At 38.8% G+C, this 24,991-nt stretch overlaps 2 protein-coding genes across 10 annotated transcripts in view; both read left to right on the forward strand.

Moving 5' to 3' along the window:
* Positions 1-12,601, forward strand: part of abcc3 (ATP-binding cassette, sub-family C (CFTR/MRP), member 3) — a 94,088-nt gene extending 81,487 nt beyond the window's left edge. For 4 of the 6 annotated variants that reach the window (XM_057825561.1, XM_057825563.1, XM_057825567.1 and 1 more), the window contains 8 exons: positions 1,166-1,365; positions 6,753-6,879; positions 7,507-7,608; positions 7,894-8,040; positions 8,105-8,263; positions 10,400-10,566; positions 10,647-10,841; positions 11,867-12,601. In XM_057825561.1, the coding sequence (XP_057681544.1) occupies positions 1,166-1,365; positions 6,753-6,879; positions 7,507-7,608; positions 7,894-8,040; positions 8,105-8,263; positions 10,400-10,566; positions 10,647-10,841; positions 11,867-11,978 (1,209 nt within the window). In that variant the 3' untranslated portion in view covers positions 11,979-12,601. Of the gene's footprint in view, positions 1-1,165; positions 5,310-6,752; positions 6,880-7,506; positions 7,609-7,893; positions 8,041-8,104; positions 8,264-10,399; positions 10,567-10,646; positions 10,842-11,866 lie in introns of those variants that run through there. The other 2 variants (XR_009061727.1, XM_057825566.1) reach the window with 2 other exon arrangements.
* A 587-nt stretch (positions 12,602-13,188) lies between these two features.
* Positions 13,189-23,578, forward strand: cdk21 (cyclin-dependent kinase 21). 4 transcript variants are annotated; one of them, XM_057826366.1, is made up of 8 exons: positions 13,189-13,375; positions 15,496-15,737; positions 16,121-16,253; positions 19,581-19,748; positions 19,817-19,926; positions 19,991-20,041; positions 20,144-20,276; positions 23,322-23,578. In XM_057826366.1, exons 2-8 carry the CDS (start codon positions 15,499-15,501, stop codon positions 23,397-23,399), a joined length of 912 nt encoding a protein of 303 aa, XP_057682349.1. In that variant the 5' UTR covers positions 13,189-13,375; positions 15,496-15,498; the 3' UTR covers positions 23,400-23,578. The 4 variants fall into 4 exon arrangements, with proteins under 4 accessions (XP_057682349.1, XP_057682350.1, XP_057682353.1 ...); XM_057826367.1 differs by having other exon boundaries at positions 13,189-13,365; XM_057826370.1 differs by lacking the exon at positions 13,189-13,375 and adding an exon at positions 13,524-13,586.
* Positions 23,579-24,991: the final 1,413 nt, after the last annotated feature.

Genomic DNA, 24,991 nt, shown 5'->3' on the forward strand with positions numbered 1-24,991 from the left:
GCCCGTTTAAATCCCGGGATTTAAACAATGTACAGGTGTGTTTGAAAGGGGCTTATGTCTCTCAGCTGGCTTGGGAATGCCTTGGGATCTTGCCGGAGGAGCTGGTTGAAGTGGCTATGGATAGGGAAGTCTGGGCTTTCCTGGGATAGGGACGTCTGGGCTTTACTGCTAAAGCTGCTGGCTCCATGACTTGGCCCCGGATTAAGTGGTCGATAATGGATGGATGCCTTTGAGATTTTATTGCACGATCTGCATATTTTGTCCTTCAAACAGAAAATAAATAGTCTTATTAGATCGCACACTGTACCTCGGAAAGATTATTTCTGCCACTGGAACAGCTTTAGCATCATACCTGACAGTAGCTGTGGTATCAGAGCCAGGTCAATTGTGGTTGCTGAAAAAAATGCCTATAGTTGCTCTTTTAGATTTGAATTCATCAATGTTCTAAGTCAATGAAAGTACTTAGCATAATGCATATTCAGTAGGTGATTGAGAACGTTTTATACTAAATCATTTACTAGATCTCATTGTTGCATCCTTTCGAACAAACGAGTTGTTTTTTTCTGGTCAACGAAATCAATACTGATCCAAAGGTGATTCTAACTACCACTAAACATTTCGAATTAAACGAATATGTAACTGAATGGGTAAACGGGTATATGAATTTTGATCAAAAGACTGTGGGTAACATTAACGTTTGCATTCGCTTGATCATTTCTGTGACTGCTGTTGTTTTCTGTTTCCCCTGTATTAGCGCTTTGCCTAACACTTAAAGCAGCGTTACTAATACAAGTCATAACAGACCGAAAGTAATAACACTGTGGCACATTTACATTGCAATACACATTTAAATAATGTGCTTAATGTTCAACAAACCACCTGCAGCTGGAGCCCCGCATTTACATGCAGTGCGCACTGTAAATATTTACTAAGGTTAGAAGCTTCAAGGGGATTTACATGTTGTTGACGCAACTCTCAAAGGAGCTGGTGTCACTTAAACAACCTTGTTTTGCTTCATAGCCGATGCTCGTTGCAGGTGTTTTGTGAGCAATGTGTGGTTGTGGAAGTATGTGTGCATTAGCATTATTATTTGCTTACAATATGTCAACTTGTGCAGTTGAAATTTTTGTAACTCTTTGTTTGTTTTTCTCCCTTCACCGCCTAGAGATTTTATGTCGCCACGTCTCGGCAATTGAAGCGTCTGGAGTCCGTCAGCCGCTCGCCCATTTATTCCCATTTCTCCGAAACGATCACGGGCTCGAGTGTTATCCGAGCCTTTGGCAGACACTCTGCCTTCGTTTTCATGAGTGATATAAAAGTGGATGAGAACCAAAAGAGTTATTACCCCGGTATAGTGTCCAACAGGTACGCATCTTGTTTTTCCCAGTTTACACAACAGCAGCAATTTTAAGTGGTGGTTTGTTTGACTTGGTTTTTACGGAGCCCTTAAAGGGACATGGACAGAAATAAAATAAATTTAAGCAATCTAGTGCGCACCAGATAGTTTCTGCTGCGCACCAGAAACTATCTGGTAAACATTAGTATTATATAGCATTCAAGCTAGCGGACTTTTGCTATGCAAGTTAGCCAATTGTTGTAAACGTTAGCATTATATAGCATTTAAGCTAGCGGATTTTTCCTATGCAAGTTAGCCAATTGTTTGTAAGCATTAGCATTATATAGTATTTAAGATAGCGGACTTTTCCTATGCAAGTTAGCCAATTGTTGTAAGCATTAGCATTATTTAGCGGTTAAGCTAGCGGACTTTAGCTATGTAAGTTAGCCAATTGCTTAAATGCTATATAATGCTAATGTTTCCCAGATAGTTTCTGGTGCGCACCAGAAACTATCCGGTAAACGTTAGTATTATATAGCATTCAAGCTAGCGGACTTTTGCAATGCAAGTTACTCAAGTGTTGTAAACTTTTGCATTATATAGCATTTAAGCTAGCAGACTTTTCCTTTGCAAGTTAGCCAATTGTTGTAAACGTTAGCATTATATAGCATTTAAGCTAGCGGATTTTTCCTATGCAAGTTAGCCAATTGTTTGTAAGCATTAGCATTATATAGCATTTAATATAGCGGACTTTTCCTGTGCAATTTAGCCAATTATTGTAAGCATTAGCATTATTTAGTGGTTAAGCTATCGGACTTTAGCTATATAAGTTAGCCAATTGCTTAAATGCTATATAATGCTAATGTTTACCAGATAGTTTCTGGTGCGCACCAGAAACTATCTGGTAAACATTAGTATTTAATAGCATTCAAGCTAGCGGATTTTTGCTACGTAAGTTAGCCAGTTGTTGTAAACATTAGCATTGTATAGCATTTAAGGTAGCGGACTTTTCCTACGCAAGTTAGCCAAATGTTGTACAGAAATTAGCTGGTAAACATTAGTATTATATAGTATTCAAGCTAGCGGACTTTTCCTATGCAAGTTAGCCAATTGCTTAAATGCTATATAATGCAAATTTTTACCAGATAGATTCTGGTGCGGACCAGATTGCTTAAATTAATTGTATTTCTGTCGATGTCCCTTTCCAGGCTCTGTAGGTTTTAGTTTCAAAATTCCTGGCTAATATTAATTCATATTAATTTACCTGTTTTGTTGTTTCCAACATTTTTAAACAGATTGCACTGAAATGTAATGCTGCAACGATTAACTCGAGTAATTTGATTAATAGAAAAAAAGGCTTCGGATCAAATTGGGCTGCTTCGAGGATTCATTTAATTAGTGGCATTGTAATGGTTTGTTTTGAAAGTGTTTGGCCCTCTCAGTCAAAATGGATTGGACGTCTATCGCAGCCAATGAGTTAATACTTCAAAAAAAATATTTTTTTTAAAAATTAAAACCCTATCATTTTCCCCCGATTCCAATCCTCTGAAAATTACGTGACCGTTAATGCATTTCATTGCACATTTTTATCGAAAACTGAAGCAAGGATTGAATTTCACAGAACTGCATTCATTAGACTGCTAAAACTGGATGCAGAATTTTTAGTTAAGTCTTTTTTCCCCTTTGTATACACCTATACAGTGGTACCTCTACTTAGGAACGTCTCTACATACAGAATTTTCAGGTTAAGACGCGCCTCAACGGGAAAATATTGCCTCTTGTCACGAAAGAAATTTCCGGATACCAAAGGCAAAAATACAGTATGGCTGGTACTCGCAGCTCCCAGAGTTTACTAAACGTAACATACTTCTAGATGCTCTGCCATTGGCTATTACCTAGCATTCCTGTCATCCAATTGGCTAAGAGGAACTTCTATTGCAGGGGTGGGCATTACGTCGATGTCGACCAGTCGATCGCAACTCTAGTGTGGGTAGCTCGCAGCATCAAAAAAAAAAAAAAAATTTTTTTTTTTTTTTTTTTTAAATGTACATAGTTAATCATGTTATGTGAGCAAACATAATTTACCGTCCGTTTTTTAATTTATATTTTTTTAAATGTGCACAGTTATTTGTGTTTTGTGAGCAACATAACCTCATATGTTGCTCACAAAGCATAATTACTGTAACTGTACATTTAAATGTTTTTCTTTTTTTTAGTTCACCCTCCTCTCTCAAGGTGGATCGCAGGAGGTTGTCTCATTTAAAAGTAGATCTTGGAGCAAAAAACTTTGAGCACCCCTGGTCTAAATGTTTGAGTGGCTTGGAACGGATTTTGGCATTTACATGGAAAACACGTCTCTACTTACAGGATTTTCAGGTTTTGAAATAACTTCCAGAACCAATTAATTTTGCAAGTAGAGGTACCACTATATTTGCTCTCTAAAATGCCCCCCCCGCCCTTCAATGCAGTGAAAAACTATCAGACAGCAAGTAGTTTAAATCAACAGCGTCCTCTGCAGGTGTATACTGTGTATTGCACTGGATTTTGGCCCTAGAATTATTTCAATGTTGGGGAGTTGATTAGCTTGCCTATGTGCTATAGAACATGACTGGGTGGATCTTTGAAGGCAAAGCTGACAACATAAGGCATGAAAATGAATGCCTGATTGACTTAATTCCCCTCAAACATCTTTTAATTCACTGGAATTTCATGGGTAGTTCTGTGACTGCTGCAGCGTCGTAACACAAATTTGTATGTCCAAACATGCCCATGTCAATCATGAACCCATGCTAACAAATTAGTAAAATGATAACTACAGTCCATAAAGAATTTGCATTTGCCGTGAGAGCAATATAATGACAAATGGGAAGTGCCTACAGTAACAGTATGCATTCTTGTCTTTGGTGAGGATATACAGTGGGGAGAACAAGTATTTGATACACTGCCAGTGGGTCTCCACTGTACATGTAGTCCCTGGGTTACAACGTACTTGACTTGGGTGATTTTGACTTTACGACGCCAAAGTCTCTTCCGCCATTGTTGTCCTGCGTAAACAGTACCTTATTGTGCCACACAGCAAACAAGGCAACTGTGGTTTTTGAAGCTTTTTCCTTCCTCCTCTTTGACAGTTTTTTGACAGTGCTGTCGCACACATATGCACGCTTATGTTCGAAACAGCGAACGTTTTAATACTAGAACACTTGACGCAAAACAATTCATGTTCAAACATCCATCTTGTCTGATCAATATGTAAATTTAGTTGATTAAATTATCCTAATTTTCCTAGCAAAGGTCTGCTAGCTTAAATGTTACCAATGCTAACGTATTTACAATTCTCATAGCAAGTCGCTTACACGTAACTCCACAAACTAGCTTTAAACTTAATTACAAATGCATACACAAACATATATTAGCTGAAACAACTTACAGCCCTATGTGGGCTAAACCAGAGCACAGCTATCCTTTATCTATGTCAGACATCTTAATCTGCTCATACAAGACGAAAGTCCAGCCAGACCCAACGCTGCCACCAGAGGGCAGTGTATCCTCCATTTATTAGCTGAAAAAACTTACAGCCTTATGTGAGCTAAACGAGAGGGCAGCTGTCCTCTATCCATGTCAGACGAGTCTCCTACTCAGTCATAGAAGCCAATTTGACAGTTCAGCCACACCCAACGCTGCCACTAGATGGCAGTATATCCTCCATCATTAAACAAAATACAATACTTTTGAACTTTTTGGATAGTTACTTTCTTAAAAGGGTTCATTCCGACTCACGCAGAAATGCGGGTTACGTTGCCAGCGTAGGAACGGAACTCGTTCGTAACCCGGGGACTACCTGTATTCTATTCATATATTCGATTTATATATCATCACAAAAAGTAGTGTGAAAATTGAACAAAAAATGTACTTCAAATACAAAAATATGTTACATAACATAAGCGAATTAAGTAGTGGTGCTGTGAGATCCAAATTTAATATTTTGTATGACTTCCATGGGCTTCGGCAAGGATTCATACAATTTATTGATGAAGTCATCAGGAACATCAAAGAAAGCAGTCTTGCATGCCTCCCAGAGTTCATCAACATTCTTGGGTTTTGTCTTCCATGCTTCCTCTTTCATCCTACCCGAGACATGCTCGATGATGTTCATGTCTGGTGACTGGGCTGGCCAGTCCTGGAGGATCTTTTTCCACTGCAGCAGAGCTCCACGAGACCTGGTCACATGATGTCCCTGTGTCAACCAGAACAGTCTGTCGAATTCTGTCTAGAAATGGCCTCCATGGTCGAATCAGTGCCCAGAAACCAGCATTAAACAAAAGCCAATTAAAAAACCGTGTTGCATTTGCCAAGGCCCACAGCCTGTCAAAAGGATGGACGCTGGAAAAGTGGCAAAAGGTGGATTTTTCAGATGAATCTTCCATTGAATTCCACCACATTCGCCGCAAATATTGCAGGAGACCTACTGGAGCCCGAATGGATCCGAGATTCACTCAGAAAACAGTGAAGTTTGGTGGTGGCAAAATCAAGGTTTTGGGTTACATCCAGTATGGGGGTGTGCGAGAGATCTGCAGGGTGGAAGGCAACATAAATAGTCTGAAATATCAACAAATCTTAGCTGCCTCTCACATTCCTAACCATAAAAAGGGACAAATTCAACAGCAGGATGGTGCTCCATCGCATATTTCAATCTCTACCTCAAAGTTCCTCAAGGCAAAGAAGATCAAGAGCCTCCAGGACTGGCCAGCCCAGTCACCAGACATGGACATCATTGAGCATGTCTGGGGTAGGATGAAAGAGGAAGCATGGAAGACGAAACCCAAGAATGTTGGTGAACTCTGGGAGGCATGCAAGACTGCTTTCTTTGATGTTCCTGATGACTTCATCAATAAATTGGTTGAATCCTTGCCAAACCGCATGGATGCAGTCCTTCAAGCCCACGGAAGTCATACAAAATATTAAATTTGGATCTCAACAGCACCACTACTTAATTCTCTTCTGTTATGTAACATATTTTTGTATTTGAAGTACATTTTTTGTTCAATTTTCACACTACTTTCTGTAGGCGACAAAACTTTTGTCTTGCCTAAATTTGACCTTTATGTCTTCATTAAATGATAAATCTTTTTTCAGTGAAACAAATATATTTTTGTACAGTCAACATCATTTGGGAGGGTCTTGGCTTTCATATGAGCCATTTCTGAAGCCAATTGAATAATTAAAAGTCAGGTTATTAGCCATTGTTTGTACAAAATGGATAAGCAACAATACTTTTGTCAGGGACTGTATATCATAACTCAGATTAGGAATTGTCATAGGAATAAAACATTTTACATGATCAATCATGTTAAGGGACACTCCCGTTCACCCGTTCCTGTCTGTAATAAGCTAAAATAGTTTAATTTATCTCATGCAGATGGCTGGGCGTGCGCATAGAATTCATCGGGAACTGCATCGTCCTCTTTGCTGCTCTCTTTGCTGTCACAGGAAAGAATGACCTTAACCCTGGCCTCGTGGGTCTGTCAGTGTCATATGCTTTGCAGGTATGCTACAAGAATAACTACTATCGTCTCAGTAGTCTTTTATCCAGGAAAATGATTTGAGAAAGGTAATAACTATTAGAGGTGGGAATTTTAATGTTTTGTACATTAGTTACAAAAACTGTTAAAAAAAAAAAAGCCTCGCAGGCTTAAATAAACGACTATTTCAGTATCAAGTTAACAGTTAAAAACAATAAATAATATACTCAAATCCCCATTCTGTATCAGCAGCTTTAACCCTTTAACACCGAAAGTGTCGGCAGCGACGCGTTTACGCATATCGTCTTGAAGCTTCGTCACGCTGTAATTACATCACCCACGTGCTGCTTGTTATTTGTGGCTGTTTATTTATTGTTGCTGCTTATTTTCCCCCTTCTGTCATTGTTTGCATACTATCCTCATTAAAATATGAATACCTATAAATGTTTTACTTAAAGCAGACACTTTATTTTCATCCGTGTGATTTTGACAAAGCTCAGATCACTTTTGATGGGGATTTTATGCAAAAATATGAGACATTCCAAAAGGTTCAGATACTTTTTAATACCATTTTAAAGGTTCAGTAGGAACACTCCCATGCAAATTTGTTGGTTCAATTCATGCGTGTTCATGCATCATCTATGTACGCAGGTGACCATGTCTCTCAACTGGATGGTGAGGATGACTTCTGATCTGGAGAACAACATTGTAGCTGTGGAGCGAGTAAAAGAGTACTCTGAAACCAAGACTGAGGTATGCGTTAGTTTTGCCACATTAAACCATTGTAGCACATTGCTAAATTCCTATCCCTGTGCCAACTCGCATTCTCAATCATCAACAATAAACCTTAATTAAATGCAGAAATTACACAAGCAAGGTCATCTTGGTTATGTAACCTCTGCTGTATCTGATGTAGTTCTAGTAGTTATTTGTATGACATCTCCCAATTCATTGAACACAATAAACATGACAAGTTTAATTAACTTCCTCTCCCTCTGGTGCACTTCGTCTGTTCTTCTTTTTTGATTGCATAATAAGGCACCCTGGGAAATCGAGGACAAGAAGCCCCATCTCGATTGGCCCATGCAGGGCAACGTGGAGTTCCGCAACTACAGTGTCAGATACAGAGAAGGACTCGATCTGGTTCTGAAAAACTTGACGCTGAGTGTCAAAGGAGGCGAGAAAGTAAGGAGCAACTGAAGCGGGAGCGCCTACCGTGGCATTACTGAACAATACATATTTTGTACAGGTTGGCATTGTCGGTCGAACGGGAGCGGGCAAGTCATCCATGACTCTCTCCCTCTTCCGTTTGCTGGAAGCCGCTGAAGGGGAAATCTCCATCGATGATGTCAAGATATCGGAAATAGGCCTACACGACCTGAGGTCCAAACTTACAATCATACCACAGGTACGTCATACACGAACATAAATGGGAAGTTACTGTATTTTCTGGACTATTAAGTCGAGAAAAAATGCGTCAAATAGAACAAAACATAGATAAGTCACGCTGGAATTGTGAATGGCTTCACCTTGCTGGCGTTAAACTGGTCTTTTGGACGTCCGCGCAAGTTGATCCATTCTTCACATTTTTTTCCTCTGAGTTTTTGGCTTCAGAAAACGTATGAAGGAAACATCCTTCATATGTCGTAATGTCTAGAGTCGTTTCTACAAGTTCCATAGCAGCAGTGTATGATCGGCATGTTCTTTTTTGAAAGATTACTGGAGAAAACAAGCAGAAATAACATGGTTTGTATGCGAGGGCGTGTCTATAATGTCCCACTTCCGCGTTACGATGACATCACGGTCTAAAAATAGCATTCGTGCGGTATGCTATTCTCATAGCAAATCGCTAACACATAACTCTATAAACTATAGCTCTAAACTTAATTACAAATGCATACACAAATATATATACCGTATTTTTCGGACTATAAGTCGCAGTTTTTTTCATAGTTTGGCTGGAGGTGTGACTTATACTCTGGAGCGACTTATGTGTGAAATTATGAACACATTATTATATCATTTCACATGTTACATTGGTGTTTTGGAGTGACACTGATGGTTTGGTAAACTTGTTAGCATGTTCTTTATGCTATAATTATCTGAATAACTCTTTAATAGCTATGTTACGTTAACATACCGGCCACGTTCGCATTTATTTGTTCATGTTTCATGTAACATTATCATACATTACGCTTATTAAGCATGTTGTTCTCTATTGTATTTTTATTTTAAATTGCCTTTCAAGATGACATATCTGTTCTATGTGTGGGATTTTATCAAGTAAATTTCCCCCAAAAATGCGACTTATACTCCGGTGCGACTTATATATGTTTTTTTTTTTCCTCTTCGTTGGGCATTTTATGGCTGGTGCGACTTATATTCAGGTGCGACTTTTAGTCCGAAAAATATGGGTATTAGCTGAAACAACTGACAGCCTTATGTAGGCCAAACCAGAGCACAGCTATCCTTTATCCATGTCAGACATCTGAGTCTGCTTTTGACTCATACAAGACGACAGTTCAGCCAGACCCAACGCTGCCACCAGAGGGCAGTGTATTCTCGATCATTAAACAAAATACAATACTTTTGGACTTTTTGGGTCGTTATTTTGAGTTTTTAAAAGGTCAGTTCTGATTTACGTGGTAATTCGGGTTATGTCACCAGCGTAGGAATGCAACTTGTTTGTAACCTGAGTACCATCTGTGAATATACTAAACAAATAAACGGAGGTGACAATTTGAAAAGTAGTGGAGTAAAAAGTACAGATACCTGCTGTAAAATTTAGTGAAGTAAAAGGTACCGCTTCATATTTGTACTCAAGTAAAGTACAGATACACAAAAATGTACATAAGTTCCACCACATTCTACCACTGATGGCTAATGCTAGCATAAGCATCCTTTAGCTTAGCAAGCTACTACATTGTAGTACTTCAGCTCAAAAAGGGACACTTTGTCAGCTTTTTTCAACTTTTGTAGCATGCGCAGTCCCACAAAACCAAAATGAATTTATTCAAATAGGAGTGATAAAGGTTACATGAGAATTTATAGAGATTTTTTTTCTCCATGTTCAATTTCAATAAAATTTCCCATCGTATGTCCGCCATTCCACCAAATCTCGACATTTTATTCGGAAATTTAGGACATTTGATTTTCTACTTCCCTTGCGGTGCTTTTAACGGTTTTTGGAAAACTGCTAGGAAGTTTGAAATGTAAACAGAATTATCTAAATTTTTTCACTCCTTATATTTTGAGGAAATTTAAGAACAATCCGATAAAATGATCCGAAATGCTTGACTTTCAACCATGCTTTATTCAAATAAATCTAAAACTGACCCTCATTTCTACTATTTATGGCCCGGGTTAGCATTTAGCATTGAATTTTAGCATCTGACATCTGTAAACAAGGTGAAATTTAGGAGTATTTTTTTAGTGTTATTCTCAACGCTTTAAAACCAATGCTTATTTACAAAAGCATGTTAAAACACAACTTATAAGATTCAAACTTTTAAGTGAACGTAAGTTTGTGTGTTAATTGTTTTAGGAGCCTGTCCTATTCTCTGGAACACTAAGGATGAACCTCGATCCCTTTGAGAGTTACAGCGATGAAGAGGTTTGGAAAGCTCTGGAACATTCCCATTTGCACAAGTTTGTGAGCAATCAACCGGCAAAGCTGGAGATGGAATGCTCAGAAGGAGGAGAGAACCTTAGGTAAGGAGCAAGCAAATGTTCATTGTGGTTAGTTAAATGCTGAAGGAGTCACTGTGTGATGCCTTGTTGGGTTACCTCAGTGTAGGCCAAAGGCAGCTGGTTTGTTTGGCTCGGGCACTTCTGAGAAAGACAAGAATCCTCATCCTGGATGAAGCTACTGCTGCTATTGACTTGGAGACAGATGATCTCATCCAGTCTACGATTAGGACTCAGTTCGAAGACTGCACCGTCTTTACCATTGCACACAGACTCAACACAATCATGGATTATACAAGGTTAGAAATATGTATGATGTTTGTTTACTGTAGAGTACGTGAGCAAACTTAAAGGGACAGACAACACCTTTATTGTGTTTTCCAGTGTAAAGAGTCTTGTTTAATAAATAAAATAAAAAAACACGAAACACATAAATACTTTCTCCGATGTGTAATTAAGTAAGGATGTAGCCTGCCAAAGGGGCGGGAGACATTTTATCAGTGCTGCTACATTTTTAGTAGGGCTGTCAAAATTGTCGCGTTAACGGGCAGTAATTAATTTTTCAAATTAATCACAGTAAAATATTTGACGCAATTAACGCACATGCCCCGCTCAAACAGATTAAAATGACAGCTCAGTCCCATGTCCACTTGTTACTTGTGTTTTTTGGTGTTCTTTTGCCCTCTGCTGGCGCTTGGGTGTGACTGATTTTACCACATTGCACCATGAGCAATGTGTAATTATTGACATCAACAATGGCGAGCTACTGGTTTATTTTTTTAATTGAAAATTTTACAAATTTTATTAAAACGAAAACATTTTAATATAAAATTTCTATAATTTGTACTAACATTTATCTTTTAAGAACTACAAGTCTTTCTATACATGGGTCGCTTTAACAGAATATTAATTTTAATGCCATCTTGTTGATTTATTGTTATAATAAACAAATACAGTACTTATGTACACTATGTTGAATGTATATAACCGTGTTGTGGCCTATCTTTCCATTCCAACAATAATTTACAGAAAAATATGGCATATTTTATAGATGGTTAATTGGTTTTGGAAGGAGTTCCTTAACTGAAAACACTGAACATTCCTTAAGTAGAGACTCGTTTTCCCCTAACTGAAAATACTGAACATTCCTTAAGTAGAGACTCGTTTTCCCCTAAAAATGCCCTAATCCGTTCCAAGCCCCGCAAAAATTCTGACATAAATCTTGTGTTATCTGTCCCTTTAAGTTTCATTCAGAAGGGTGAACAAATGATTATTTTCTCCAAATCTACACATTGATAAATGTTCATACTTTGTGTTCTTGCAGAGTGCTGGTGTTGGACAAGGGACAGATCGCAGAGTTTGACACTCCTGCAAATCTCATTTCACAACGTGGAATCTTCTACGGCATGGTGAAAGATGCTGGACTGGCGCCGTAATGCATCTTTTTAGATACAGGTTTTAGCGTCTTTTACAGTGCTTATAAGTACAGTCTTGAGCGCAGATGCAGTAACTGCATCAGGTCACTCAGTTGTCCTGCACTGAGCGGACCGTCCTGTGAGTCAAGAATGGTGTGATAAAGAAGAAAAACAAGCTTTATATGCGCCTCCAAATCGGATCTTAAGTGCCTTCACCTACGTGAGTTCAAGAAAACAAGTGAATGTATCGTTTTCTAGTGAGCTGTCAGTCTCTGCTGCAAAACAAAACAGTAAACAACAAACGGAGGCATTTGTTTTACTTTTTATTTTTTTTAATAGCAACAAAAGATACTGTGCCACTGTATTGTCTGCAAAAAAAACTTTTATGAACCCACTTATTTTTGTACTGTATCATTATTTAAGCTATTGTTTTATTTGTTTACTGTTTTTATGCAACTAGGGAAATGTGTTCAGCTAAATGTGATTCTTCTGTGAACCAAATCTATCTATAAAACTTGAATTCCGTACCACCAAAATATGAAATATGATATTGGTTGTATTAAAAAGGAAAATATGACTGTTGAAAATTGTTTTTCTCCTTTCCCTTTTGAAAAAATACAATAAAATACAGTTGCCTGCTGGAACATTGCTGCTGGAATGATCCTGTCATTTAAAATACAATAAAATACTTTAATAACCAGTCAGCTGCTGGATCGTTGCTGCCAGTGTAATAGTGTAATTGAAAAAATACAATAAAATATGTAAATAATTACAGTCTGTGCCAGATCACTGCTGCCAGTGTGATATTATGATTTTTACATTGAAAGGTTTTACAGTGTGGTTTTTAATTTCAGAAAGAATAAATGTATATATATATTTTTCAATTTATTTGACTCCATGTCGTAATTATATTGACAACATAGCATGAAGATGCCATGTATGAAAAGGTTATCCCGTTTTATACCACAGGGTGGTATCAGTTGTTAATGTTCTTCATGCCGACAAGGGTAATAAAAATAAAATAAATATTTTTAAAAAATACAATTAAAAAAAAAAAGCTGAAGACTATCGACCTGCTGTGTCTGCGTAGCTCTGTTGAGTATAAACGTGCTTGCATATTGTCACAAAGGGGAGCAATATTCAATTCATTTTTGAGGGTCCAAAATACGCCTAATTAATTTTTATGGTTGTCTTTAACTTTATTTTGGTTTAAAATACGCATGTGTTTGGATATTTAGCAGTTAACTGAAGGGGCACCTGTGTGTTCTAGAGACGTTCATTAGCATTAGCATGGCAGCATTCGCGCCATTCAGTTGTTTTGGCTATTGTCCCCCGCCCACCATTTTGAAGAAAATCGAACTAATCCACACGCAACACAAGAGTAACAGGTAGTCAAGATTCAAGTCCGGTAAGAATAGGTAATTTTTTCCCATTGTCACGTTTTACTTTCAATTTTAGAAACTAATGTTTTACCTTTAATTTTAGAAACTATTTTGAATAGTGAATTGAATTGTTCAAATTTCGTAGTGCACGTAAACGCAGCGTTCCAGTTGAACAAGTGAATAGAGCATTTTTAATATTTCTGTGAAGTGTTTTTTGGATGACTCCTTTCTTCTCGTCGTATTCTAGGTTAATTAAACTAACTCTGAGCTAAAGTTACATTAAAAAAATAATAGTAGAAGCGAATCTATCTATTGCAGTTAATAACGACCAACATGTGGAAGATACTGTAAGCTAACATGCTAATTACTTCATCCCTCAACACTTCACTTGATATTTTAAGACTACGTTGTCATTTTTTCCCCCTTAAAAACTACATTTTCGCCTACTATGTTAATTTTGTATAACATGTGCATCACTTAATTTTAACAGACACGTCTCGTGGGCTTATACTGCAATAGGCCAGAGCCTCCGCCTGGTGGATGGATACGGCTAACATCTGGATAGGAACTAACGAGTCGTTAAATAGTTGGATTAAAAATGAATGCTTAATTTAAAGTTGAATATATTTTTTCAAAACTCAAACCAATATGTATTTTTCGCATTCACGTTACACAACATGAATATATATATTGACAGAAAAGTACATAATGCAAGAAAATACATCAATATCGTTTAACACGGCCAACTCGACGTGCGCATGCGCAATAGTCCCATCGCAGGACGTGCAATTATTATAATTATTAATTATTGTTAATAACTGCAATACATTAAAACTACATTGAAGTACCTTAAATCTATAATGCAACAATAAAAAAAAATACAGAAACTAACAACATTTTTGTAATGAAGAATATGATAAAGTATTGAAATACCTTAAAAGAAAAAATAAGAATACAAGGATAAATGAAGAGAATAACTCGGCAACCCATGGCTCTGGAGCCACATGTGGCTCTTTCATCCCTCTGATGCAGTTCAGTTTTAAAAATAAAGTATAAATAAAGAGTATTTTGTTAAAACTACGGCTGTCAAAATTATCGCGTTAACGGGCGGTAATTAATTTTTCAAATGAATCATGTTAAAATATTTGACGCAATTAACGCACATTTCCTGCTCAAACAGATTAAAAAGACAGTACAGTGTAATGTCCGCTTGTTACTTGTTTTTTGGTGCTTGACGCCCTCTGCTGGCGCTTGGGTCCAACTGATTTTATGGGTTAGTACCATGAATGAGCATGGTGTAATTATTGACATCAAAAAATGGCGAGCTACTAGTTTATTTTTTGATTGAAAATTTTACAAATTTTAATAAAACGAAAACATGATGAGGAGTTTTTATATAAAATTTATATAACTTGTACTAACATTTATCATTTAAGAACTACAAGTCTATCTATCCATGGATCGCTTTAAGAGAATGTTAATAATGTTAATGCCATCTTGTTGATTTATTGTTATAATAAACAAATACAGTACTTATGTATCGTGTGTTGAATGTATATATCCGTCTTGTGTCTTATCTTTCCATTCTAACAATAATTTACAGAAAAATATGGCATATTTTATAGATGGTTTGAATTGCGATTAAGTACGATTAATTAATTTTTAAGCTGTAATTAACTCGATTAAAAATTTTAATCGTTTGACAGCCCTAATTAAAACATATTAATGCGCGTTCGAGATTTAACAAAGGAATTTAGCTTCCCTAAAGAAAGTGGAACAAGACAGACTCACTTTCTTTGTACCCTCCCAGGGGCACCATGACTTTACATAGTTGGTGAATTCATGACCTGCGTGAGTGTTCTGTCAATAAAAGTGTATAAAAATTGAGCCTGACTTGTTTCGCTTACTAAAGCTTTGCTGAATTCCTTTGGTAAATTTCTTCAGCATCACAGTATATAATGTACACAAGTCAGCAAGCTAGGAGGGAGCAAGTGGAAAGCCAGAAGAAGAATAAAAAGTGAGGCGTTAATACAGTTTTGCCCATTGTCCAAGAAGCTCATCTGTTGTTATATTCTTCAACTAAACTGCTTTTTCTCATCCGGTTTAGTAGCACGTATGTATAGATTAAGTGCATTTTTACGATTTGCTCTCCACAGGTGATGGAGCCTTGCGAAAGTGCATTCAAATATGAGCTGCTTACTGAGATTGGACAGGGCGCGTACAGCCAGGTGTACTTGGCCAGGGAGGAGGGAGTGAGAGGGCGTTTCCTGGCGGTGAAGAAATTCCACTTCTGCAGCAACTCGGCGTTGGGCGGCGCCCCTGGCGTCCCTCCCTTCGTGCTGCGTGAGGTGGCGTTGCTGTTAAAATTGAGATTCTTCGAACACGTCAACATTGTCAAGTAAGCATATACAAGATAGTTTTAGGTAATTGCTAGACTTTTTACTTCCGAAAAATGGGGCCGGGTAATAAATATTTAATAAACTGGAATTTTTTTAGTTTCCCAAGTATCCACATTTATAGATGTAGTTATATAGACATTTCAGGTAAAATGTCAAACCTGAAGTCTCGATAGACTTCACATCCCAAGTGGCACAAGATGTCCCAAGTCCAAGAAACCGAAAGATGCGGGCCATTGAACAGTCCGTAATGCATTTTTACAGATTCTGATCTTCACCGACCAATAACTGATTTAAATCAGTTTATCTTATCACCACCATTTGCTCAGTGTTGAATGAGTCCCTATGATAGTTAAATACAAGTCTTCTTTTTGGACTATTTTAGGTTGTTGGATGTGACAGCCATGCTGGCTAACATGACATTGGACCTCACAGTGGTGTTGGAGTATATTCAGCAAGACCTGTATACATACCTGTCTAGAGCACCTCCGTCTGGACTTCAACCGGACAACATTAAGGTAGAGAGAAGGGCCTAACACTGTTGAGCTATGTACAGTATGTAAGTCTGCTTTTGAGTTTTCATACAAAACAAGACTCCAGGAAACTGCTAAGCAGTAGGCAGCACAAGGGTGAATGATTAACTCACATGTCATCCACTGTTCTAACAAATTACCCATCAACCTTTGTGGGCTGGGCAATCAGAACAGGCCTCAGACTTCATGTTCAATGATTTCTTCGGTTACTGTTCTAGTTGTTTCATAACTTGCTAGTTATGCTTTTTAGTTTGTTGTTATGTCATAATAGGGCTGTCAAAATTATCGCGTTAACGGGCGGTAATTAATTTTTTAATCACATTAAAATATTTGACGCAATTAACGCACATGCCCTGCTCAAACAGATTAAAATGACAGAACAGTGTCATGTCCACTTGTTACTTGTGTTTTTCGTCTCCCTCCACTGGCGCTTTGGTGCGACTTATTTTATGGGTTTAACCACCTTAATGTAATGTAATTATTGACATCAACAATGGCGAGCTACTAGTTTATTTTTTTATTGAAAATTTTACAAATTTTATCAAAACGAAAACATTAAAGGGTATGCAGCGGCAAAGGGGGTGTGAGACATCAATAGAACCGTTATGTGCCAAGATAACAAATATTGATAAAGTTAACAAAAAAAATCAATCACATTAATGAGCAATTATTGAAAATAGATCGAAAATGACGAACATTCCCGAAAGTGTTCCGGAAACAGCCGAATGGGGCGGGGACGTCACGACAAGTGATTGTCAGTCGAGGCGGAGCCAGATGCCATTGTTTTTTAACAACGAGAGAGTAGCATTGGGGTTTGTTTGACGAAAACATCACAAAAATGGTTCAAAACTGCTGTGCTATGTGGTGTACAAATAGTTATTTATCGGAATATAGTATCCATGAGTTCCCGAACGTGAAAAAAGAGCTGGACTACGCAGACAATGGGTAAAGTTCGTCCGTGCAAAGAGGGCTAATTTTCTAGACACAGCCTCCGGCTCGCTTTTCTGTGGTGCGCATTTTCCACCTGAAAGCTTCTCGAACTATGGACAAGTGAAATCGGATTTTGCTAAAAGATTGCTGCTCAAAGGAGATGCGGTGCCGACCATACACGCGCAGCGACCTAAATGTCCCGAGATATCAAGAAAGAGGACGATGAGTGGCAAAGGAGGCTAAGGCTCAGCAAAGGAGGCGAGCAGCCAAGTTCGAAATGGCCAGAGTGAGTACTCTTTTATATTGAAAAAATGTCACGCATTGGATACAAGACTGGACACATGTATAAATTATCGTTCGTAAAATATATAGAACAAATCCTCTGATCCCATTCATATTTGTGTCTGTTGGCAGAGCGAAAAGCTATGATAGCGCAATAAATGATAATTATTCTATGCATTCCTTTATTTTGCAGTCACGGTGTATCAGCTTCACAAAAAGAAATACAAAACAAATCATTGGTGTTTCCCACACGATCTGCTGCCGATGTTTCATCAGTGTCATTGCTCCCCTCAATGACCGTTTCATTACGCTGCATTGGCGTTCGTTTGGGCTCAAATTGGTAACCTAAAACACCGATTAAAGCTTCGTAACTCTCCTCGTCACCATTAGATGAACATTCGTTACGTCCTTCTACGTCGGATTTGTCGCTGAAACTAGAAACGAAATTGTCTGCCATCATCGCCGCCATTCAGTATTAAAGCACTGAGCCTTTTTCTTGTTGAAGAAACAATTCTGAATTCTCTTTTATTGACAACGAGGGGTGTTTCTTCATGAGGGAACCTGGAATATGTGCAGGACGAACACAATGCATCAGCATAAACAGCTCAAAACACCCATAATTCTCCCCTCACTAGAAGGAATTCTATTGATGCAGACAGGCGCTGCCCCCCTAGTGGCCGGTGGCACTCTCTTTACTTGTCGTGACGTCACGCACACAATCTGCCAGATCTCGGGCGCCGGTCGTTTTAGCTTGACAATCGAGCCAAATTTCTCTTTTTCTTGTGTGTAATTACACGAAGTGGCATGATATGAATACAAAAGGCATGCGTTTATGGATAAATGATGGAATATTAACATTTTCCCAGGGCATGACATACCCTTTAAGAGGAGTTTTGATATAAAATTTCTATAACTTGTACTAACATTTATCTTTTAAGAACTACAAGTCTTTCTATCCATGGATCGCTTTAACAGAATGTTAATGTTAATGCCATCTTGTTGATTTATTGTTATAATAAACAAATACAGTACTTATGTACAGTATGTTGAATGTATATATCCGTCTTGTGACTAATCTTTCCATTCCAACAATAATTTACAGAAAAATATGGCATATTTTATAGATGGTTTGAATTGCGATTAATTACGATTAATTAATTTTTAAGCTGTGATTAACTCGATTAAAAAATTTTAATCGTTTGACAGCCCTAGTCATAATTTTTTTTCTGACACCTTGACTGTGCATGACATTTGCGTTAATGACCAGCCATTACTTGCCGTCGCTTACCTCTTCGTTCTCTGTGGGACCATGGCCCCGGACAAAATGTTTACTGAATATGAAATGTGAATGGCTTCACCTTTTGGACATCCGCGCAAGTTGACCCATTCTTCACATTTTTTCCTCCGAGTTTTTAGTTTCGGGAATAGTATGAAGAAAACATCCTTCATACTGTATGTCGTAATGTCTAGAGTCATTTGTACAAGTTCCATAGCAGCAGTGTTTGATCTGCACGTTCTTTTTTGAAAGATTACTGGAGAAACAAGCAGAAACAACATAGATTCTATGCGAGGGTGTGTCTATAATCCCCCACTTAGCGACGTTACGCTCTAAAAATAGCATTTGTGCAGTACGCTATTGGCTAACTTGCACAGCAAAAGTCCGATAGCTTAAATGCTATAAAATGTTAACTTTTCAAAGTAATGCTCTTAACGAATCGTTCACATATTCCCGTAAAAAACATTCTAAATACGAGTCTAAACTACATTACAAATACATAAAGAAACATATTAGCAAAAACAAGCTTACAACCGTTGTTGACCTTAACAGGAAGCAGTTGGATTCAGCCATGTTAGACGAGTTATGTCATATTCTCTGTTGCCACTTGAGGGCAGTGTATCCCCCCAAATCAATAAAACTAAATGCAAACACTTAAAAAAATACATTAAAACACAACTCATATTAAACAAATCCTTGAAGCAGCAAAATTGGATTTCTCTAATCGAATTACTCGAGTTAATCGATTAATTGATGCTACACTAATTTCATATATAAGCTGATTGTGCTAAAGAGAAAAAACTTCCTTTTGTTTGTGTATTCAGTCCGTGATAATGCAAGTGTTGCGCGGCCTGGACTTCATGCATGTCAATATGGTGGTGCACCGTGACCTCAAGCCAGACAACATCCTGATCAGCAGCGGCGGCATCGTCAAGATCGCCGACTTTGGCCTGGCTCGCTTGTACAGCTTCAACATGGCCCTCACGCCAGGCGTACGTGTGACGTTACATCATTATGTTCATCTCACAAAGTATGTTCATTTTTATGGATTCTTCTGTAGGTTGTCACACTGTGGTACAGAGCTCCAGAAGTACTGCTTAACTCCGTTTACCTGTCATCTGTGGACGTGTGGAGCGCAGGATGCATCTTTGCTGAGCTCTTCCAGCTCAAGTAAGAACATCTCTCGATACCCGTGACGTGAGGACAGCATGTTGACGTGATGTTGATCCCGCAGGCCGCTCTTCGGAGGGTTTACTGAGGCACAGCAGCTGAAAATGATCTTTGAGTGAGTATTTTTGTCTTTTTGCAGTTTCTATGATGTTACTAAAGCCTCCTGCGAAACTCATGTTTTTTAAATTTTTGTTTCTGCTCATTTCAACTACTTCAGGTTCATTGGTTTGCCCGGAGATGACGAGTGGCCCCCGAACAGCCCCATCAGTTACTCTCTCTCCCTCGGCCCCAAGGACCCCCATCACCCACTGCTGTCAAGCCTGAATCCGAAGGAGAGAGACCTTCTTCTGGTGAGTTGATTAAGGTGTCATTACCTCATTACTCTCGTTTTCTATTAATGGTGAGACGTCCAATCCAAAGGGATTAAAAGAAAATGCATCCGTGAAGTTGCCATTTTACGCAAATTTATATAAATAGCGCTGCAACGATTAATCGATTACCTGGAGTAATTCCATTAGAAAAAAGCTTTGAGTCAAATTTTGCTGCTTTGAGTATTTGTTTAATTAGAGTGGCATTGTAATGGTTTGTTTTGAAAGTGTTTGCATTTAGTTTTATTGATTTGGGTGGAAACACTGCCAAAACCTCAACCATGAGAAACTGAATGTGGGAAAAAAAAAACTGAAAATCACATTGTTTGATTTTTAAAGAATTTATTTGCAAATCATGGTGGAAAATAAGTATTTGGTCAATACCAAAAGTTCATCTCAATACTTTTATGTACCTTTTGTTGGCAATAACGGAGGCCAAACGTTTTCAGTAACTCTTCACTCTTCGCTTGGTGTAAAGAAATCAACTGTGGGAGCAATTATTAGAAAATGGAAGACGTACAAGACCACTGATAATCTCCCTCGATCTGGGGCTCCATGCAAGATTTCACCCCGTGGCGTCAAAATGATAACAAAAACGGTGAGCAAAAATCCCAGAACCACACGGTGGACCTAGTGAATGACCTACAGAGAGCTGGGACCACAGTAACAAAGGCTACTATAAGTAACACAATGCGCCGCCAGGGACTCAAATCCTGCACTGCCAGACGTGTTCCCCTGCTGAAGCCAATACATGTCCAGGCCCGTCTGCAGTTCGCTAGAGAGGATTTGGATGATCCAGAAGAGGACTGGGAGAATGTGTTATGGTCAGATGAAAGCAAAATAGAACTTTTTGGTAGAAACAAAGGATCTCGTGTTTGGAGGAGAAAGAATACTGAATTGCAGCCGAAGAACACTATACCCACTGTGAAGCATGGGGCTGGAAACATCATGCTTTGAGGCTGTTTTTCTGCAAAGGGACCAGGACGACTGATCCGTGTAATGGAAAGAATGAATGGGGCCATGTATCGAGAGATTTTGAGTGAAAATCTCCTTCCATCAGCAAGGGCATTGAAGATGAGACGTGGCTGGCTCTTTCAGCATGACAATGATCCCAAACACACAGCCAGGGCAACAAAGGAGTGGCTTCGTAGGAAGCATTTCAAGGTCCTGGAGTGGCCTAGCCAGTCTCCAGATCTCAACCCCATAGAAAATCTGTGGAGGGAGTTGAAGTTCCGTGTTGCCCAACGACAGCCCCAAAACATCACTGCTCTAGAGGAGATCTGCATGGAGGAATGGGCCAAAATACCAGCAACAGTGTGTGAAAAGCTTGTGAAGAGTTACAGAAAACGTTTGGCCTCCGTTATTGCCAACAAAGGGTACATAACAAAGTATTGAGATGAACTTTTGGTATTGACCAAATAGTTATTTTCCAGCATGATTTGCAAATAGATTCTTTAAAAATCAAACAATGTGATTTTCTGTTTTTTTTCCACATTCTGTCTCTCATGGTTGAGGTTTACCCATGTTGACAATTACAGGCCTCTCTAATATTTTCAAGTGGGAGAACTTGCACATTTAGTAGTTGACTAAATACTTATTTGTCCCACTGTATATGTTATAATTTCAAGAATTTTGACAAATTTAAGTTGGAGAAGGTCCTAAACGATTAATCGGGGTGCAATTTGTTTGTGCTACGTTCGCGCTAGTTTATGTGACACCTCTCTGTTATTGAGAGAGTTGGTAAGCTCCGTCAGCCACGCAAGCTGCGAGTGACGTCATCACTCAATTAATTTTTTTTTTTTTTTTTTTAACCTGTCCTGTTCAGCTGTTTGACACAGAGAATGGAAGTCTAAGTGCCCGGATAGTCTGAACAGTTTTAATGTTTCACATTGAGAGTCTGACATACTCCCATTGTGATCATTCAAAATACCTTTTTATTATGACAAAGCAGCGAACAGGAAGGGATTATGGGAGGACAGAAGAAAAGAAATACAAGAGCAGAAAGAAAAGAAACACATACACAAACAAAAACAAGAAATACATTGAACAACTAGACTAGTTACTAATATGCTGGTGCCATCGTCAGTGAGATGTATTTCTGGTTTACACCATGTGGGGGCCTATTGGCCAGTGAAAGAGGGGAATGGGGGTGAGGGTGTCTATAAGCCTATAAGCCAAGTGATTGAAAGGGGTAGAGTGTACACAAATCAGTTCTGTGATCTAGAACCCAGTAATCGTGTGAATCTCTTATGAGTGTAAGCCCGTTGGCGACCAACCCTACGCCGCCGCATCGCCAATCCCGGCACCGGGACCCCCGACCCGAGCATGCCCTACCACATCCAGCAGCACGCAAGCCCCACCGGGCGCGCGACAGCCACGCAGACGGGCGGAGAAGCCGCGCGGGCGCCAACCCAGGGCCACGGGCCCCACCCAGGCAGCCCGGGGAGGGAGGGCGGGCGAGGGGGGTGTGGGGCGAAGCGCGGCCCATCCCTCCTCCCGCCGCCCAGGAAAGGAGCCGTACAACAACCCCCCCCGGGACCCAGGGTGGTTCCCTGGGCCATCCGCGCACCCATCAACTGGCCTTCAGGGATGGCCGGAGGGGACGCACCACCAACCCCACGCCTACCCCCACCCCCGCCCGCCCACCCGGGCCACGCAGCCCCCCAACCGGCACGGCACGCCACGGGACCCCCAGTCATCACTCAAAATTAATATCGCAATAGCAGCACAAACGAATATTTTTACTGCACAAACGTAGCATAGACGAATGGCACCATTTCGGGTACATTTTGCAATAAATGGGGGCCTGCGTGACGTCATCACTCGATATTAATATCTCAAAAATTATAGCAGCACAAACAAAACTTTTTACAGCACAAATGTTGCACAAACGATCATTTTTGTATAAATTTGCGTCTGATGGGGGGCCAACTTCACGGAGGTCCACAACCGACAAATTATAACAGGAGAGGAATTTAATGTTTTTGTGTTTAAAAAAAAAAATCTGAAATTGTATTTCCCCCACAGCAATGTTTGACCTTCACACCGAGCAGACGCATCTCGGCCGCAGGTGCACTGGCTCACCCCTTCTTCAGCTGCCACTGAATGAAAGTATTTCATTTTTTGCACAACCGTTTGTTGCTTACAAATGTATTCTGAGCACCATCAAATTTGCTCTTTTTGTCACATGTTGAACAGGCAGCACTTTTTTTTCTACAATACTTGTTCACAACATTTCATGTTGTATGCATTAGCACTGAAAAACATTAAAGGAAACCATTTTGTTAGACTTAAATACTCCCTAAGTGTCTTAGTCTGTGGCGTGCCTTGGTCAAAATACAATAAGGATGCTGTACTGTAGTGCAATTACTGTGCACGAAACATGATCATATAATTACTGTACTTGAAACAAAACAATTGATTAACATAGAGTGACTAGTGGGAACTCTATTATCCATATTCACTCTATGTTGTTTATAACTAGATCTATTTATATGCATGCATCTACAAATTTGCTTTTACGGCACATTTTCAGGTTTGTGAAGCAGCTGTACTAATTTCAGTGTACCATCAGATGTCGCTGTTTCTTCTCACAGTAAGCCCCAAAGCAACTAGTCATCAATTTGCCCAACAGCATTACGAGAATCAGTATGGTTGTTAAGTACATGACGGCATGCAATTCCAGCATACTGCCAATCTGCTGTCCCTAGTTTGTGTAGAAAGTGTCTCCTCTCCCGCCATTCATTAAAAAAAATACTTTTATGCCGTTTAATACATGCTCACTATTTCATCTAGCATCCTGAGGGTTGAAATCTCACCAATCTTACCTGCTATCAGAAGTGGATTTTCAGTGGTGTTCCTGAAAGTATGGGGTTGATATCCTTTTCCTAAGGTTAGTGCTGTAACCACATTTTCTAAGTCAAGTGTCATCTCCTTCTCGACGGCCAAAAGTTTTGGTTATGTCTAGCGCTGTCCCAAACGACAAATTTTCTCCCGATTAGTCAGCCGACTATTTTTACGATTAGTCGAGTAATCTAATAATTTTAAAAAAAATCTTTAAAAAAAATTTTTTTTTTTACTAATTTAGCAATGACATTTTTGTTGACGCTTATCAATTCACAAAAACATATTGAAACAATTAAATTATTTATTAAAGGACAAATAAACACCTAAATAACAATAATAAATCATAAATAAACAATGAGTTCAAATGCTGATAGAATTAACTAGTGCAAAAGAATGGAATGTAAACAGATTCAGAACACTGACTTTGCCTTTCCAACATGATTCAAAACAATTCTTAAAAAAATACCTAGCATTTATATTATAGTATAGTACAATATATAATAGTATTATAATAATTATTCATTGCCAATCAGATTTTTTCATAAAGGTTGTCGTTTTAAAGGTATTCTTAGTGTAGAATCTGAATTCTGAAGTATGTGGGATTAACTCCAGAAATCGCTATTTATATGACAAACATGACATGCTTTTATTTTTAAATGTTCACCGGAAGTACGTTCGCTAAACCGCTAACTTCAGCTTTACACTCGGCAAAAAAAGCACTTTTTGTCATTGCATGTAGTTTGTCAGTAATAGATTTTTTTTTGGGTCATTTTTTTCCTTTGCAAATGCTGTTAACCAGCGATTTTTCGTGTTTGAAGTGTCACCTTTTAACCGCAAGTTTGCGTTCACGA

The sequence above is a fragment of the Corythoichthys intestinalis genome, chromosome 21 (assembly GCF_030265065.1).
Source record: "Corythoichthys intestinalis isolate RoL2023-P3 chromosome 21, ASM3026506v1, whole genome shotgun sequence".
NCBI classification, from domain to species: Eukaryota; Metazoa; Chordata; class Actinopteri; order Syngnathiformes; family Syngnathidae; genus Corythoichthys; species Corythoichthys intestinalis.

Excerpts from the sequence above, each read along its gene's own strand:
- cdk21 (XM_057826366.1), top strand. The coding sequence starts at position 15,499 with ATGGAGCCTTGCGAAAGTGCATTCAAATATGAGCTGCTTACTGAGATT. Across the intron at positions 15,738-16,120 it reads GAACACGTCAACATTGTCAA|GTTGTTGGATGTGACAGCCA; the intron begins GTAAGCATATAC and ends GGACTATTTTAG. Across the intron at positions 16,254-19,580 it reads TTCAACCGGACAACATTAAG|TCCGTGATAATGCAAGTGTT; the intron begins GTAGAGAGAAGG and ends TTGTGTATTCAG.